This window comes from Dermochelys coriacea, chromosome 11, assembly GCF_009764565.3.
Source record: "Dermochelys coriacea isolate rDerCor1 chromosome 11, rDerCor1.pri.v4, whole genome shotgun sequence".
NCBI lineage: Eukaryota > Metazoa > Chordata > Testudines > Dermochelyidae > Dermochelys > Dermochelys coriacea.
In genome coordinates, this window is record NC_050078.2 from 2,130,985 (window position 1) to 2,149,634 (window position 18,650).

General features: G+C 51.7%; 1 protein-coding gene across 8 annotated transcripts in view; it reads right to left on the reverse strand.

Moving 5' to 3' along the window:
- The window catches only part of TTLL4 (tubulin tyrosine ligase like 4), a 58,480-nt gene that overhangs the window by 7,720 nt on the left and 32,110 nt on the right, over positions 1-18,650 (reverse strand). For 3 of the 8 annotated variants that reach the window (XM_038422347.2, XM_043504784.1, XM_043504785.1), the window contains exons 3-14: positions 17,626-17,738; positions 16,027-16,090; positions 14,790-14,914; positions 13,527-13,637; positions 12,374-12,450; positions 11,234-11,428; positions 11,070-11,152; positions 7,665-7,793; positions 7,131-7,253; positions 5,146-5,244; positions 4,226-4,360; positions 3,005-3,142 (exon numbers count right to left, since the gene is read on the reverse strand). In XM_038422347.2, coding sequence (XP_038278275.1) covers positions 3,005-3,142; positions 4,226-4,360; positions 5,146-5,244; positions 7,131-7,253; positions 7,665-7,793; positions 11,070-11,152; positions 11,234-11,428; positions 12,374-12,450; positions 13,527-13,637; positions 14,790-14,914; positions 16,027-16,090; positions 17,626-17,738 — 1,392 coding nt within the window. The remainder of the gene's footprint in view (positions 1-3,004; positions 3,143-4,225; positions 4,361-5,145; positions 5,245-7,130; positions 7,254-7,664; positions 7,794-11,069; positions 11,153-11,233; positions 11,429-12,373; positions 12,451-13,526; positions 13,638-14,789; positions 14,915-16,026; positions 16,091-17,625; positions 17,739-18,650) is intronic. The other 5 variants (XM_043504787.1, XM_043504786.1, XM_043504791.1 and 2 more) reach the window with 3 other exon arrangements.

An 18,650-nucleotide genomic window follows, 5' to 3' on the forward strand; every position in this document is an offset into this window, starting at 1 on the left:
CCTTACGCCATCTGATCCTAAACTGAATTTTGCACTCCTTGATAATCTGTACCTTATTCCCTGATAACCAGAATCGTCTACGTTTAAACTCTGTACCATTTTTTTTTTTAATTTTAACATCTTAATAAAATTAATAATATCTCACTCAAAAGTGACAGGGCCAGAAAGAGTTAATTAACTCACAGACTGACCTGACCCATGGCTGAACTTCAAAGACTGATTAGGAAGAGATGGAAATGAACAGAGCTGTGAAATGCAGCCTGCATTGTTAGAGATAGAAGGGGAGATGTTTTTTAGGTCTCGGTGATGTACGCAAACAAGTCTTGTCTATTGCTATAGCTTTGATTCAAAGATCAAAAGAGGAATATTAACATTTAGGAAGACACTTGAGTGAAGTAGTATTATTGTCTATATCTCTTTGAAGGTTGTGATAACCTGCATCTGAAGTGTTTAATGGATAAATTATCCTGTGCTAATTGCCATGATGTTTGGAAGAAGGAAAGTTAAGCCTATTGTTTTCTCAGGCCAAAAGGCTGCTGGAAACGTATAAAAACCTTGGGACACGATTCTTCTTCATCTCAGATCTGCTTTGGGTTTCAAGAGGGGGAAACCTTAAGCCATAAGGATTGAGATCCCTGGTCACTGACTGGAATCACCGTGAACACAGACATTGGACTATAACCTCTGGACTATTTCTAAAAACTTTTGGCCACTACAAACTCATCTCTGCTGTGTATCTGAACCCCAAGAATTGAACTCAAGTCTGTCTGTATATTGATCTTTTAACCAACACACTCTTTTCTTTTTTAATAAATTTTAGTTGAGAGTTGACTGTAAGCATGTATTTGGGGTAAGATCTAAGTTATTATTTGACCTGGGTCAGGGGCTTGGTCCTTTGGGGTCAGGAGAACCTTTTCTTTTATATGATGAGATAAGATTTTCAGAGCTTATCATCATATGTTTGACAGGGGTGTCTGGATGGAGCCCTGAGGCTGGGCATTTTAAGGGAACTGCGTTGTTTGGACTTCTGAGTAACCATATAGAAGGTGTTTTGTGCTGGCTGGGTAAATTTAAGTATTGGAATATCCACCAGCGTTTGTTTGCAGTTCACCCTGATTGAGTGACCTCAGCGGGCTCCCACGGGCAGCACCCTCACACCTAGGTTAACACTGGAGCTGTAGCGATCAGTTTTGGGCCTCCTCTGAGAGGTGGTGGCTCCCCTAGCTCTGAGCTTGGGACATTGGTTCAGTCCCAGAGGCCTGCGACTGAACGACTAAGGTCACTACCAAGGGATTCCAAGCACCCCCCGGCTCAGCAGTTCTAACAAGAGCACGTGGCCAGATGGGATTTGAACAGCAGAGGAGGAGAAACGCTGAATATGAACTGAGCAGAGATTCAGCCTAAACGGAAATGCCAGGAACCTGCTGCGTAACTCTTATGATTAGCTGTTAACAGCAATGACGTGAAACATTTCGAGGTTCTTTTTGATACCAATGTTGGGAGATGCGCTGCTGCTCCCGCAATAGTAAAATGCTGCATTTAGTGAGGTACAGAATGTATATTGAACAGCCATTAGTATGAAAGAAATTGGCCCTGTTTTTGCTCTAGCCAACCGGTGGCCGTGGGAGTGTGGGGGGCACAGCGGGTACATGAGCGTGCCTCACAAAGAAGCTGGCAGAAAGAAAAGCTGGAACTAAATCCATTTGATCACCCCTCCTTGGCTGTTCACCCCGGTTACGTTTGGAGGCAGGGATAGTCCTCACATCTCCTTCCACTTTAATAAAAGCCAAAGGGAAGCGGCTGCAGATCTGTGCAGGAGCTGTAATAAAGCACCTAGACCATTTCAGACACACAAGCAGCCGGTGACCAGGTGACAGTCCCTGAACACAGACTGGTGATGGCATATTCAGAGGTGCAGGTCAAGTGATGAATAGCAGAGACTCCTGCAAACTGAACAAGGCACAACTGCCCATGTGAACTTGCAGTTACAGCCACAACTGCCTGTTTTGCACAGACATTTAACACTTGGACCTGTGCCCATTGGTAGTCACTTCCAGGGACAACAGGGTCCAGACTGGCCAGAGGTACGGCCAGTGCCCGGATCATCTCCCCTCCTTGATGGCCTTCTGTGGTCGCAAGAGCGATCAGACGCAGCAAGGAACCTCCCCTCCCACACCAGAAAGAGGAAACATTGAATGTGGTGACAGCACCAAGAGCAGCCCATCCTCTCCGATGGACAGATATACAGATCAGGCGCCGGATGCACTGAACATGATCACACTGCAGCTAGTGGGAACTAAGGCCTTTGAGGGTTTACAATGGAAACTCCTGCCAGGAAATCTAGTGGCTAGTTACGCACAGGGTGACTCCACCAATAGGAGGATGCTCACAGCTAATGGAGCGCGCTGGGATCGGCACGCTGCAGGATACCCCTCCGGGTTAAGATCAGGGCAGCTGCAGGCCACGTTCCCATGGCTCAGCCTAGGGTTAACAACTTTAATATTTAAAAACCGGACACTCTAGCAAGAGGGGCAGAACCTCCCCCGCCCCCAAAGCCCCGCCCCCCATTCACTCCTCTTCCCCCTACCCCGTCACTCACTGCTTCCACCTCCCCTCTGCCCAGGTAAGGAGGGACTGGCCTGCACAGCTGGACTGGGAGCTGCAGCTGCCCGACACAGGTAGGAGGCAGCCCCAGCTGAGTATGGGCTGGTGCAGGTGAGGAGCCAGCGCCTCCCCCAACCACAGTAACCAGACTTGGGTATCCGGCCAGTACTTCTGACCGGACACTGTCAGATCCCCTGTTCAATCAGACTTTATGGTCAAAAACTGCGCACCTGGCAACCCAAGGTCAGCCTCGATTTAGACTGTCAGCATGGCTTAGAGCCTCGGGAGGGGAGGGGGAGGGAATGCCATGGAGCATCTGCAGCTGGGCACGTCCATCCCTGCTAGAGGGTCTGGAAGGAAGAGGCCATATAGTCAGGCCCTTCTCAAGCCTCGCCCTGACCTGATGGCGGAGCTGCTGGCACTCCCTGAGCCTGATGCCACGCCGTCCAGGTTGGGAAGAACAAAGCCAGCCAGGTTGAGGAGATCCCGGATCATCTGGCCCTTGATGCTCACGTCCAGCGGTGAATTGGAATGGAGGCTGTGAGGAAATCAATCAGACCTTTTGAGCTCCAGGAGCGCTGCCCGCCTCCCCCAGCTGGAGAGCCACTCATGGGGCTTGTCTGGGTTCAGTTTGATTTAATGCTGGTGGCAGCTACGAAATCAACAAACCTGGGGACTAGCGCCCCCTCTCCACGGAGCAAGGGACAGCTCAGGCAACCTTACTGCCTTGAACTAATGTGCCTCAACCTGCCCTAGACAAAGCCCTGCCTGGTCAGCCTGTGGGTTTCTCTGCTGAGGACGCTGAATTAGGGGGAGGACTGGTGCCCAGGTATCCATTAAAAACTGGAACCACCCATTCCACCCTGGTGTCAGCAGGCAGCTGCAAGACTGTTGCAACTTTTGCTTCTGGAACGTAGGAACTGCCAAGCCACCTGTGACCCACCGCTTCATCTAGCCCGGTCTCCTACTTCAGGATGCATCAGCAAAAGCCACGCGTGTTGCTGTATGCAGGAATTCCTTCGGGACCCAATGGCCAGATGCTTAGCTCACAGAGGAGGAGGGCTTATCTCTTCCCCAGCTGCACGCAGTGGAGGCATTCTGCTCCCCATGACCTACAGACTTCTACGCTCGTCAGGTCTAACTAGGCCACAGCCTTGTTGCCCAGTCCCCTGGGGGTATGAGACGCAACTCTGCTCCTGTCCCTCGCAGCACCTCAAACAACGCAGCGCCTTCCTTTGAGCGGACGGATTAGGTCAGGGGAGGTCAGGATGCTCCCACTTAAAGAACGGATGGGTTGGCATCACTACCAGGGCATGTCTCCAATTGCAGAGGTCTAGGACCCCAGAGTCAGGAGAGCACCCCAGTTCTTACGAGGCAACTGGCTCGCCCAACCCCAGGTGTGGGGCAGAGAAAGCTGCTAGGACCGAGAACACACAGGAAGAGTCCATGCTCGGTACGATCTCCCCTCAGCAGGAGCGAGTCGTGCTCCTACAACACGAAGCAGGGTTCGACGAATGTCAGAGTGCGTCTTTGATCGCAGATGGGACACGGGGCTAGCTAGGGAGCTGATACACAAGGGTCACCCCCCGCCCAGCGACGCAGGGGAACGCCAGCGGCCTACCTGGGGGAGATGTTCACTTCCAAGATCCAAGGCTTGAGGTTCTCGTCCAGCATGACATCGAAGCCAAAGAGCTCGTGGCAGCAGTACGGATGCCGCACGTACATTTTCACCAGGCTGTTCACGTAGGGCTCGGACCTGACAGCAGGGGAGCAGATGCTTGGTTTTGGAAGGGTAGGCCGCTCGCATGTTCCCAGCTATCTCACTGCTGCTGGGCATTACTCCCCAGATGTTTCAACGCACCCTCTGGGAGCGGAATTAATGCCAGGCCAGCCCCACGTGGAGCAGCAGTGCAGCACGCCACCACGCCTGGGGCTGAAGTCAGGTCCCGAGCGATCCCCCCAGAGCAGATCTGTAAGAAGCCACGTCCAGGCCCAGGCTGGGAAGATCTGCTTTAAGAATAAGATTCCCCCAGCACGAGAGAACTTTTCTTCCTGCCTCCTTCCCCACCCAGAGAGGGGTCAGGGCAGCTAAGCAGAGAAACGAAGCACCTGAAGGCCTTGTCCCCTGCTGTGCACACAAGGTCACATACTCACAGAGGTTTCTCTCCACTCAGTGCATGGTGGGAAGGGCCACGTGCCTTCCAGCGGGTGGCATGGAGAAGAGAAAATACACCCACCCCTCGGTTGTACCAAGAACCAGTCCTGACAGATTTGCCGCAGGAAGCAGAGAGGTGGGATCCAAACTTCTCAAAGGATGGCTTGGATCTAGTCGGTGGGTCCAGCCCCATTGCTAGATGGCCACTGATCTCTGGCTACTATTGTGGCTTTGAGGACAGAGCTGGATGAAGGGAGGGCTCTGGCGAGAAAGCCAAGAGATGGGGGCTTTCAAGCACAGTGGGGTCAAGGAAGAAGGGGTCTGCAAACAGCCCCAGCTGCTGTGGACTCTCCTGCAGAGAGGCTGGGAGGGGCCCCCGGACTCACGCAATGATTGTTTTGATAACGATGTCCTTGATCTTCTCCCAGATGGCCTCGCTGTTGACCCCCTTTTGGCTCAGGTAGCTCCAAAGCGCTTTCAGTGCCCTGTGGAGACAGAGAGCAAAGGGAGGTCACCGGATCCGGCCCTGCCTCCCAGCATTCCCTTCAGCCCCAGCGCATCAGAGGTTAAAGGGAGCTGCTTCCCTGCTCTTAGCTAGGTCCCACCCCCTAGGAAAGAGGAGCCATGGTGGGGCACCTTACCAGGAAAAGATCAATGCTGGGCAACCAGGGGGAAGGACCAGTGCCCCCTTCCCAGAATGAGAGCCCCACACCCTCCCCTTCCTACAGGCAGCTGACCTCCGATTCTGGCTGCTGCTCTCGCTGGGTGTGACCAAAGAACTGATGAGAGCTAAACATGTACCATGCTCTTAGCGGGACGCCCCAAAGCAGCCACTTGACAGGGGTGTCCCTTGCTGGACCAGGCCCCGCACAAAACTCTCCCTCCAGTATTCCTTCCCGAGGCAGCTACCAGGCTCCAGCTAGATTCCAAGAACAGACATTTTTGAGCCAAAGCAGCTTCTGCAAGGCTGTATGGGTGAGGGAAACAAGAGCCCGCGGGGGTTTGGAGATTCCCACATCACACCCAGCAAAGCAGGAAACAGACCAGCCCATCCAGATGCTCAGCCAGGGGCCCTCAAACTCTGTTCAGTGATGGCCCCGTTGGCAGGGGGTCAGGAACCCAAAGGTTACGTCACGCGGTGGAGAGGGGGAAGGTTCCCGTCATCTTCATCTTTAACATAGGAACGGCAGGTCTCAGGGCGCAACGCTGCATCTCTTGGGCTGGGCAGCAAGTGGCATCATGCACCATTTATCTGTAATACTCCCAAGGGCCTCGGACCCCAGTGCCTGTACCCAGACAGGAACAGCCTGGCATCCTGGGAACTCGTCACTGGGGGGGCACTGCTGTATGGTGGGGGAGAGCAGCCAATGGACACATCGGAGAACACACACAGGCAGAACAACCCCTCCCCCCATTTTGGGATGCAGCCTCGCTCGGAAGGGATTAGAAAGATCTCCCCAGTGCTGCTCCCTGTGCAGTCAGGCAGCGGTGGCAACGTAACAGACAAACGTGTCATCACTGCTCCTCTGGGCCCGGCAGACCCAGCAGTGACGGGAGGGGGCCTGGATCCCCATTAGCCCGGCAGAGCTGGCACAGCGACTGGGGAAGGGAGGGGCTGGAGCCTCGTGCATCAGAATTGTTAAGCAAGTTCCAATGGCACAGCCAAATTCTGCCCCCAGAAATACACCCACTCCCCCAAATGCTCTGTTCTACATCTGTACCCCAAATTGTGGAAGCTGGGAGTGGAGAGGTGAATGGAGACAGAGTCTGAAGACAGCAGGGTTGCACCGATGTCAATTAGGCAGAAAACGACTGGCAGAATCTCTTCTATGGGGATGATTCACGAGCCATACAGAACCCAGCATGAGCCTCAGATTCCAGGGAGAGTTAGTCGGGGTGGCAGTGAGAAAGATGTTTTTATACATAAACTGCAACCCAAACATGGTGTCAATGGGGCCATTCTGAGAGACTCTGCAGAGCGGAACTGAAAGATAAAAGCCCTGGACCAGCAGCACAGTATTGCGTCACTCAGCGGGGCAGGTGTCTTTTAGCAAGTCGTGTGACACGTAATCTAGGGAACCAAGCCCCGAGCCGGACTCAGGAGACCCGGGTTCTATTCCCAGCTCCACCAGTGACCCTCCCCACCAACCTTGGGCAGCCAGCTTGCCCACTCCCTGCCTCAGTTTCCCCACCTAAAACAGGGATGCTGCTGCTGCACCCTGGTAAAGCGCTCTGAGCTCCGTGCACAGAAGCAGGATATAAGTGCTACTAGCAGCACAATACCGCCGACAATATGAACCAGAGTGCAGCAAAAGGGAGCTGCCCTTGCCCTGGTCTCTGTCAATGCCAGGTGCTGCCTCCCAGCTCCTACCATTTGTGCCCTTGACAAGCAGTCTCGTCCGAGTTGGATTTGTACTCCGCGTTCTTCTTGTTCACGCTGTAGTTGGTCAGGTGCATGAACTTGTTGCTGAGGCTCTTCATGGAGGATGAATATCTGGGCCGGGGAGAAGGACAACCGACAGCCAATCGGATACTGAGCCAGGTACTGCCGATAGGCGCGGGGCTGGCGGCACGAACTCCATTCCAATGCCAGCTCCAACACAACCTTTCTGCCTCCCTCCCAGGAGGGCACACTAACGGCCCTTCTGCCCACTGCCCACGGGGGCTCAGCACCAGGGGCACAGGAGAACATCGTCTCCGATGGCCCCAAGCACCCGCAGTTGTGATCTCTTTGCTGCACGTGGGGCAGCCAGCATCCCTCTCCCAGAATCGAACCTATCAACACAAGCTGCGTCCCGCTAGGGGAGCGGCTAACACACTGTAAGCATGGTGTGTCGAGAGGCTCCCGCCTGCGGAGCCCACCACAGCCACCCCCCTGCAGTCAGTGCTCCCCCTGGGGACCTACTTGCAGCTGGCAAAGCGCACTAATCCATCTTTGAACAAGTAGATCCTGAGGGGATCGTAGCAAGTGACGTAAACATAAATCCTCAGGTCAAACTTGCTCCCACCAATGAGGTAGGGCTTGTGCAAGTATCTGCAAAGAACAAGAGAGCCAGGTGAGTGGGATAAACTCTATGATACAGGAGGGAGCCTTCCCTGATCATTGCTGCAGGAGATGCAGCATCTTGGTGCTGGGAGAAGGCCTGGCACCAGCAGCTGGTGGGCACAGCACCGAGAATCACTGCCCAAATAATGCAATTCAACTGAGCTTTCCACAATGGAGACCCTACAGCAGTCCTATGGTTTCCATTCTGAGCCCTGTTTTGAACCAATCTGCCTTAAAACAAATCCACTCTGCATGAGCTTTCTTACTAATGGAGGAGGGCAGCAGGGAGGTTGCACAAGGCATTTAGGAGATAAGAGCTTAGGGAAGGAGACGTTTTTCACACTTGTAAGTTGGTGAACGTAGCAAAGGGCTGCCTCCGACACAGAGCGGGCTGCAAACTCCCGGCTCAGTTTGGGGAGGAAAGCTGGTGGGGAATTTCCCATCAGAAATGCCCTTTTTGCAAAAATCAAAATTTTCCAGGGGGAAAATTTCAATTTTGCTGTAACATTTTGATCTTCCATTAGAAAAAACTGAAACCATGGCTCTCCATCTGGAAGGTTCTTGTTAATTTCAATTTCTGCCAAGGGGTGACAGTGAAATTGACCAGGTCCTTCCGGGCGGGCAGGCAGCCAGCCAGCTGAAGGATTCTGTTTTTGGTTCTCCTGGATTTTTCTGGCAATCCCTTCCTTCAAAAATTTCACATTTTTGAATTTTCATCCCAAATTGGGATGGAAAATTTTTCAAAACCATGGAAGTTTTCATTGGAACAAATTTCTGTTTTCCCGGTCAGTTCCATTTCAGCCTCGCGGGGAAGTTTCTGAGTGATTTGCCTACAGAATTCACAGCTTTGCTGGCTGGAGCAGAAAGCCACCAGGACTACACTACAACAGATCTGTATTTCACAGGGGGAGAGCTGAAGTGGGAGATTCTGCCTGGCAGATTATCTGAGGTTGGTGCTGGAAGAAATTATTTCAGTGTTTGCCACAAACTGTTTCACACAGAGGAAGGTTTCCTCCAAGTATGTTTCGGGAAGAAGATCTGCAAAGAGAATAATGTCCCTGCGGCCCTGTTCTCTAACTACATGACAGAGCCACTGAATGATCAACAGGAGCACAAAGCGTCCAACAGTTATGTTAATTCTTCAGTAGGAATAAAGGTTTCCTGAGCTATATAGAAAAGATAGGAAGTATAGCAAGAGACCACCCTGGCTTAACCAGGAGATCTTCAATGATCTAAAAATCAAAAAGAGAGTCCTACAAAAAGTGTAAACTACATGAAATTATAAAGGATGAATATAAACAAACAACACAAGTATGCAGGGACAAAATTAGAAAGGCCAAGGCACAAAACGAGATCAAACTAGCTAGAGACAAAGAGTAACAAGAAAACATTCTACAAATACATTAGAAGCCAGAACACAACCAAGGGCAGGGTAGGCCCGTTACTCAATGAGGGGGGGAAGAAAATAACAGAAATTGTGGAAATGGCAGAGGTGCTTAATGACTTCTGTGTTTCGGTTTTCATCAAGAAGGTTGGTGGCGATTGGACGTCTAAAGTAGTGAATGCCGATGAAAATGATGTAGGATTAGAGGCTAACATAGGGAAAGAACAAGTTAAAAATTACTTAGATAAGTTATATGTCTTCAAGTCACCAAGCCCTGATGAAATGCATCCTGGAATACTCAAGACAATGACTGAGGAGATGTCGGAGCCATTAGTGATTATCTTTGAAAAGTCATGGAAGACAGGAGAGACTCCACAAGATTGGAAAAGGGAAAATCTAGTGCCCATCTACAAAAAGGGAAATAAGGACAGCCCAGGGAATTACAGACTTCTGTACCCAGAAAGATAATGGAGCAAATAATAAAACAATCAATTTGCAAACATCTAGAAGATAATAAGGAGATAAGTAAGAATCAGCATGGATTTGTCAAGAACAAACCATGTCAGACCAACCTGATAGCTTTTTTTGACAGGGTAACAAAGCTTGTTGATGAAGCGGTAGATATGGTTTATCTTGACTTTAGTAAAGCTTTTGATACTGTCTTGCATGACCTTCTCATAAACAAACTAGGGAAATGCAACCTTGACGGAGCTACTATAAAGTGGGTGTATAACTGGTTCGAAAACCATTCCCAGAGAGTAGTTATCAGTGGTTCACAGTCAGGCTGGAAGGGCATAATGAGTGGGGTCCCGCAGGGATCAGTTCTGGGTCCGGTTCTGTTCAATATCTTCATCAATGATTTAGATAATGGCATAGAGAGTACACTTATAAAGTTTGCGGATGATACCAAGCAGGGAGGGGTTGCAAGTGCTTTGGAGGATAGGATTAAAATTCAAAATGATCTGGACAAACTGGAGAAATGGTCTGAAGTAAATAGGATGAAATTCAATAAAGACAAATGCAAAGTACTCCACTTAGGAAGGAGCAATCAGATGCACATATACAAAATGGGCAATGACTGCCTAGGAAGGACACTGAGGAAAAGGGTCTGGGGGTCATAGTTGACCACAAGCTAAATATGAGTCAACAGTGTAACACTGTTGCAAAACATCCCAGAATGGTGTTCGCTTGTATCAGCAGGAGTGTTGTAAGCAAGACATGAGAAGATAGCAGCTGGCTGACCGGCAGTAACAGCCAGCAGCTGGCCGAGTTCCTCACAGAGTCCTGCCTGCGGAGCCAGGATGGGGAGAGAACATATAGAGTGATGCACATGGGGCTGCTAGAGGGACACAGACTGGGGTTCAGAAGGGCTAGTGCGGGGGCAGACTGGGCCACAGGCTCAGGAGCTAGTGGGGTGCCAGCATTGAGCTGGGGCAGATGTGCCTCACTGAAGGAGAGGCTAGGGGTCAGCCAGGGTCCCCTTCCCTAAAAAAACCTGTTCCATACTCCTCCCACCCACCCCCCAACAGCCCTTCAGGTTCACTCCCAGGCTCCTTCCCTGAGGGGGGGGGGGCATGAAATACAGTTCTGTATGTAGTTTTAATGAATTATTACTCAGAGTTCTGTATTAATAAGCCTAGTAAGGAATCTAGTTGTCAAAAAAATTTCCTGAATCTTTGTCATCTGTATTGTGCCGACAAGTTTGAAATTACCAAAATAACTAAAACTGGCTTGATTATAGGGTGTTATTTTGACAAATAAAATATGCAGAATTTGAAAAATTTGTGCGCAGAACTGTTAATGTTTTGGCGCAGAATTCCATGGGAGTGTTTGTTTGCAACCTGCTCTTAGCAAAGGACACTTGGAAAGGTTCAACTCACCTCTGCACCAGCAGCGGTCTCCTCTTGGGCAGCTGGCTCCATTTGTGGATGACCTGGATCCCAATGCCCCTGGCCGACGCCGGCTGGAAAACACACCAGAGGCCATCAGTTTATCTGGCTGTAGCGGCAGCAGGGTAAGTCACTTGGCCCCGCTTGGTTCTTACTGGTTTTACGATCCACTTCTGGCGGCTACCACTCTCCTCCCAGGCCTTCCTCAGCAGCCTGATGTCCTGGGGCAGGATGAAGGACTGGGGGAAGAAGTTAAACTCCTTCTTGCCAAAACGAGCCTGCATCTTTGACAGGTTGCGCCACAGACGATCCTTCCTCCCGATTTGAAATGAGCCAGGGAAGTGGTTTAACTGGGAGAGAGCCAAACAAACAGCAGTAAAGAGGTGCCCTTCTGCGGCCACATCCCTGCCTTCCCTCTCCACACCTCCCCTAGGCATGGGATACCCACCCTCCCTCCCTCTCCTTCAAGCCCCCCCGCCCCCCAAGCAAGGACAGCATGAACTAGCCTCTCATGCCACTTTATGGCTAACACTTCAAAGCCTAAAAATACTGTATCTACTTGAACTAGGCCTCTCCTGGTGATGTGCATGTCTATGGGGCAAAGCATTACGTGCATATATGGCAAACAAGCCAGCAGAAACCCAGAACAGCATCCTTGGCAGACATTTATCCACGTTCTTAGCTCCCCTTATCTTTCTGTATTTGTCCAGTCTGCACCAGGGTGGTATCTGGATCCAACTCAGGCTCACCACACAGAAGCTAGAACCCCACAAGCCTCATTGCAAACACAGCCCAGAGCCAATGTGAATAGAGGGGCTTGGTGTCAAAGGGGGCGGAGGGTCAGCGCAGGAGACAGGCAACTCTGCAGCCCTGGGTTCAAATCCTGGATTCAGCCACAAGACCGATGAGTTTGGAGATTTCACCCAACAAAGATCAGACTAGATGAGCATGGCACATAGTAAAACGGGTCCCCCTTGCTCTACCCTCCCCTCAAACACACACCCCACCCGCATCTTCCTCCACTACCCTTTGACTAGCATCAGTTGCAAGGATCTTAGAGCATAGCTGTTACAGAGGGAGCTCCTGGCTGCGTTAGGTCTGTCAGGGTTCACTTCTCCTCTACCAGGAAGAGAAGCACATATTACTGCAGGAGTTTTGGAGAAGTGGTCTTGATACTGCACACCATAAGGGTACCACCCTGGCCGAGTTCCTCGGCCCGTAGCAATGAGTATCCAAGGAAGCGCGTGCAGCTCGGCCAGAGGCATCGCATGCACTGAGCCCCGACGCTTTCAAACCTTCTGATGCTCCTTGATGGCTCGGAAGCCAGGTGACTTCATGTGATGGCCCCAGCAGCCCAACCAGTCACTGTTTTCTGGAGGAGATGAGACAAAATTGGGGACCAAATTCACCACCTGCCCAGATTTCATCTTAAACAAGAATGCGCGATCATTCTCCCCAACTCACCCCCGAGGGGCAGGCATGAGGGGCCTAGACAGTGCCAGCAGGAAGCAGGCATGCATGCTACTGACACCCCGCCGGCTCTGCCAAGCCAACCATGTTGGCTAGGCTCCAGCTTTTCTAGGTGGCTGGTTTCCCTGTGAAGCTATCACTGGTGCAGAACATCCTGCTCTGAGCGGACAGACTGCACCTCATCTTCAAAGCACCATACATACATTAGTGAATTAATTCCCACAGCAACTTGGGGAGGCAGACAACTAACCAGATCCCTTTTTACCGATGGAGAAACTGAGGCAGGGAGGTTAGTGCCTTGCCCAAAGCGAATGGGAGGCAGTGGGAGAATACAGGACTTCTTGGTTTCCTCTCTACTACACTACAGAGCCTCTTTGCTGGCATCTTGTTATACTCCCTATGCACTGGGCTGAGGACAGGTGTCCTGACATAAGTAGGAGCCCCGCGGCCAGATTGGTCAAAGCCTGGCAGGACACACTGTAGGGGAAAAGATGGGCTGAATGATCTAAGATGGCTTCTCCCTGCCCCCTCATTTCAGACTTGCACGTCAGCGGGAGCTCCGTGTTCATGAGTTACACCCATCTAACCAGACGCGACTGCTTCCCCTTCCCCAGCACGCAGAGGAAATGAACCGCTGAGCTAGGAGACGCGGGAGGACTCGCAACCACCTATCCCAGCCCTGGGCATGTCAAGCAGAAACAGCTAGCGAAGCCATCCTCTGCAAAGACCTTCGCGGCGTGGGTGACGTGGCTGAGGGGCTAGGCCGAGACCATTACGTGTATTCTCCTGCCACCTAACCAAATTCTAGTCTCCAGCAGCGAAAAGGAACACAGGCCCAGAGCAGAACTGCCCTTGGTTTCCCCCTTTGTGGGCAGCAGGATGAGACGCGGGAGGGATGAGACGCCTTCCCCTCCAGGCTGGGAGAAGGAGCTCACCACGGCCCCACAGCCTCAGTGCCTGCCAACTCAGCCGACTTACTCTTGCTGACTTTGAAGTGGGACCTGCCGATGGTTTGCTTCACGATGTTGGGGGTGACGGTGCTCATCTTCCATCGCAGCAGCTTCCTCTGCTCCCAGGGGAGCTTCTCCACTGGCAGGGAAGGAAGTGATTGCAAACGTCAGGGATGAGGGGAAAACAAGAGCTCACCTTTCTGTAGCCCCTTCTATCCTGAAGGAACCCAGATGCCTTTACAAGCTTACCCTGAGGGGTGAATCGGGGCTAGCTGATTGACAGCCTGGGAGGAAAGGTGAAGGAGAGCTCTATACGCAGCTCAGACCACAGAAAGCTCAAGCAGGTAAAGTTATTAGAGGAGGGCAAGGACTGGAGGGTGATAACTGAAGGGAATGGAGCAGGGAGAGCATCACCCAGCAGGGCTCGATCCCTTCCGTCAAACGGACCAATCCCTCTTGTGCCGGAGACCCTCGGAGCAAAATGCCCCTTGTTTTCCCACGCTGGGAAGGCTGCAGACAGCTTCTCCATGTTCTTAAGCCCGCTCCAGCACGTGGACCCTTCCAAGCAGGGGATGGGCTGCCAGTTACCCCGGAGCTCTGCCCACGAGTACGTCTAACATCTGCTCTCTTCCCATTGGCTAACACTCTAGGTGAAGTGAGCTGTAGCTCACGAAAGCTTATGCTCTAATAAATTTGTTAGTCTCTAAGGTGCCACAAGTACTCCTTTTCTTTTTGCGAATACAGACTAACACGGCTGCTACTCTGAAACTCTAGGGACTGAGATCCCAGCACTGACCAGCCAGTTGTCTGGATCAGCAGCTTCTGGAAGCTGGAACAGTCAGATCTTCAGAGAAAGGAGCAAGAACGCCTGGAATGAAATTAACTCTGCAAAGGGGGAGAGCTGTATTCTTGGCACCATCTCGTGATCAGCTGCTGTCCCGAGGCACGGAAGACTCCCCCTCTCCAACCTTAGCCACAACCATTTCTAACCCCTTTGGGTATTTTAACCCTGCATAACTGTTTGCCTCAACAACATGGGGGCAGGGAGTTCAACCAGCTTTAAGAATGAATCTGTGGAGGTGGTCATTTTAGTTTGTTCCTTTAATTTCACAGATGGGGTTACTTGTTCTTTTATCCCAGGATGAGAAGGGAGCACCCAACTGGCTTTACTGTGCCACCGTTCACTCCAGCCCTCCACTACTTCCGGTTCCTTCCACCCCCGGCCCGTGCTCATGGCTCCTCCCTGTCCTTTTCTGCTCTCGGCACACAGAGGTGCTCAAACCCAGTTCACCTTTCTCGTCCCGAGTACTGAAGTAGATGGTTGGAGGCACGGTGGGGAATAAACTGCATATGAGAGCTGGTTTGAGGATTCGCTCTTGGGCCTCAAGCGGCTGGGTCAAACACTCAATACAATTCCTGGAAAATAAGGGAGGGAGGGTCAGGAGGCTGGGCTGTTTTGAGACAAGGGACGAGGCACTGACAACAGGTCCAGAGAAACGGGCATCCCCCGGTACAGCTCCCCGGCAGCCTCTCTCAATACCAGCTCCCTGCAATTCACCCCCATGGGCTCAGAGATTCCGTGACGCAACCAGCACCAGGAAGGGATCTAAGGCCCTGAGGCCGGTCGGGGAGAGGCTGAGCAGTTTCTGCTCCAGGGCAGCAAGGAAGCCTGGCTGATAGAAAGGGAAGGGTCAGGTGGAACTCCATTGTCCTGACTGGAGGGGGAAGCTGCCCCAAAGTGATCTGCACTCCCTAGATCTGCCCCTGTATAGCTGCCAGGCCGGGACAAAGCCAGCCCTCCCAATCCGCCAACCGCAGGGACGTTACGCTCTCGCAGGGCATGGCTGTCCCTCCTATCAGGAGTTTTCACCCCTCACTCGGGGACACCTGCTGCAACCGACTCCAGCAGCTTTCCTGTGCTCCATTTCCTGAGTGAGTTTAGTGATGGTGGAAGGCATCCCACTGACAGCCCTGGAGCGCGAGGCCCAGGTTAGCCGCACGGGCGGTGTCAGAGCAAGCGCCCCTCTTCCTGCCAGGGGGCCATTTCCGAGGGCTTAGAGGAACACGCTGTCTCTATGGCCTAGTCGCTCCCTGCTGCAGAGCCCAGGGGCCAAGCAGGGCCAGGCACGTCAGCCATTTGTGACATTCAGACTGGTCCCCTAGACACTGGAGCGAGGTGCCTGGCAAGCCCAGCTCCTTTGCCAGAGGCCAGGCAGCTGTCAGAGAGCTGCAACTAAGTCCAGCTAGGGCAAATCCCAACCTGTGCCCAAGAGTAACGAAGGGATGGGAGTGAACTGAAGACAGGTGCTTTACCCTGCAGCTAGCGAAAGGTTGTTTCTCATTAAAAGTATTTGCGGACTGGTCCGTATTGGGGATAGAACGTCTCCAATCAGCTGACTTCAGTTTGAAAGCCGGTCACTACACGTACTCTGTATCATAAACCAAAATGGCTTCCCTCTGCCATGGGGCCAAGCGCCTGCCTGAGACACCAACCACTCTGCTGTAGGACCCCGTTTAGAGCAACTAACCTGGAAATTAGAGCCACAGAGCCGTTGGGCGATAAGCCTGTGACGGAGGAGCTGTCTGACTCGCCTGCAGGAGGAGGAGAGACTAAATTAGAAAGGACTGGGGATATTGTTGGAGATGAGGGAAAGAGTCTGAAACCCAAGGGCCACCAATGCTCTTCACAGCGCCCAAGCGATCAAAGGAAACTGGCCAGGTGGGATACGCACAGGGGTTTCAAATGATCCCTGTTCAATGCCCCACAGGGCCCTGCAACTACAACCAGGCAAAAACCAGTTCTAATTCTGGGCCAGAGAATCCCAGATACTGGTGTGACATCCTGCACCCATATTCACCATAGTGATAGGATTCGGATAGATCTTGTACAACCTATGTCATGTAAAGTGTCAATGGAAAAGTTATGGTTTGCTGAATATGATTATCCTATTTGAATGCATGCATCATTTTTGTATCTGAAGTTATGAATACTGAGTATGTGCATGTATTTAGGTGTTTGCTCCTGGGTAACACCCACAAGGGGGGTTACATTCAGCCTAGCCAGCACATTGTGAATGGACTATCCAAAGTTAACGGTTCATCAGCAAAGACAATGGGCCATGGAAAGCCTTAGCCTCACTTGATAACTCCATTTTGGTACCTGTATTTTTCCACAAAATGGGCTGGCAGCTTGGCTTTAAATAAAGGGGTTCCCGCCATATGGAATAAGCTATAAAAGGGAGAAGTGACATCACCATGGGGCCTCAATCCCCTCCCCACACCCACCTGGAAACACCTGAGGAACAAAGATGGAACTGGGGGAAGTGCTGGTCCCAGACTGGAAAGAAGGAAGCCTGCCTACATATGAAACACTGGTGGATTTTTATCTATCTGACTGGGTGAGAAGCTGCTTAATTCAAACCCTATTTAGTATATTAGGCTTAGATTGTGGTTTTGTGTATTTGCTAGGTAATCTGCTTTGATCTGTTTGCTACCCCTTACAATCCCTTATTAGCTCTCTTTCTTTAGTTAATAAACAGGTTTTATATTTTACCAAAAGCCATGCGGTTCAAGTGAAGTGCTTGGGGAAAAATCTCAAGCCAGGAACCAGAGTTGGGGCACGTCCACTTTCTTTGGAGAAGTGGCGGGATGGGTAATAACTCAGACACTGGTCAGGCTTTTGACCAGGGCAGAACAGTACAGTTCCGGGGTCCTAGGCTAGGGAGCTGTGGGTTTTCTGGCTGCAGCTTCACTCTATTGGCAGTTCTTGAGTGGCTGAGGAGAAGCCTTCATGTACCTCCAGCTGGGTACGTCCCTGCTTGTGTGAGCACAACTCCTGGAGGGGACCGCAGCCTGTCACAGCATCACGGGGTGAGAGAGAGCCCCAGCTGGTGAAACAGAGGGGGTACCCCAGTTCCAGTGGTGGTGATGGTGGGGGGAGAATCCATCACACCTGGGTCAAACATTCCTGAGGAGCCATGGCCAACGGCCTCACTCACACCCAGCTCTCCACATCCCAGCCAAGCATCCTCAGCTGGCTTGTTTGGAAAGCGAGGAGAGCTGCTCATTGATCCCCAGTCACACGCACACACACAGCCCCCAACTCTCCTTGGGACAGCTGCACTAACCCTCCTCTTCCTCCTCATCCTGACTGCAGCCATCTTCCAAGCCATCAGGAAGCTCTTCTTCTGCATCAGCTTCAGGCTCCCCAGGGTCGAGCAGGGGCAGGTCGACGGCCCCCCTAGAACACAAGGAATTCAACAGAGAGTAAAGTCCATCCATTCAGCGGCACGCGTGGCTTGTCTCCATCATCGCACCACGGCGGAATCTCAGTGGCCCTCGAGAAGTATCTCCCCCACGTTCCTGGACTGACATACGTTACACCAAGGCAGGGCGGCGACAGCATGACACCTGGGGCTGTACGGCTGCCCGTCTGTCTTTGCTACAGAGATCCCCAGGGCACCTACATGGCTCAGATGAGAGGAGACACAGGGCAGCACTTCAAGACATTTCGGGAGCCAAGGTACTTTTTGTGAAGCTACATCCCATATTCGTCCTAGAAATATGGTTCTGATATGAATATGGCATAACAAAGATATACTTTATGCCGGATGGCTCATGTAAGATCTCATTGGCAAGGTTCTGATTCACTGAATGTGGTTATCCAATCTGTGTGCCTGTATCATTTCTGTATCTGAAGTTAGGAATATTGACCATGTATCTATATTCCAAATGTGCTATTCTGGGTGACACCCACAACTAGCCCTTCAGGTACAACAATGGAAAATCCAGAGAGGGCTGATGGCTCATTAGCAGAGACAATGGACTGTGAAAGAGTTCAGTCTTCCTGTGAATGCTCCATGCAGCCTGCGAGTAATGGCTGCTACGACCCTGCAGAGACATGGGACTGAGTCACCTGGTACTGGACCCACCCCTTGGTATGCTGGTGTTTTGCCACTGGGAGACAAACAGTTCCCTCCATACACAAGAGCTATATAAGGCAGGGGAGTGACATCATCATGGTTCTCCTCTGTCTCCCCGCCCAAAGAGACACTGGGAAACACCTGGAAACAAGAACTGAACTGGGAGGAGAAGAGCTGAGCCCAGACAGGGAGGACATCCAGCTTGTGAGTGAAGGCACCTGAAGTTCCAA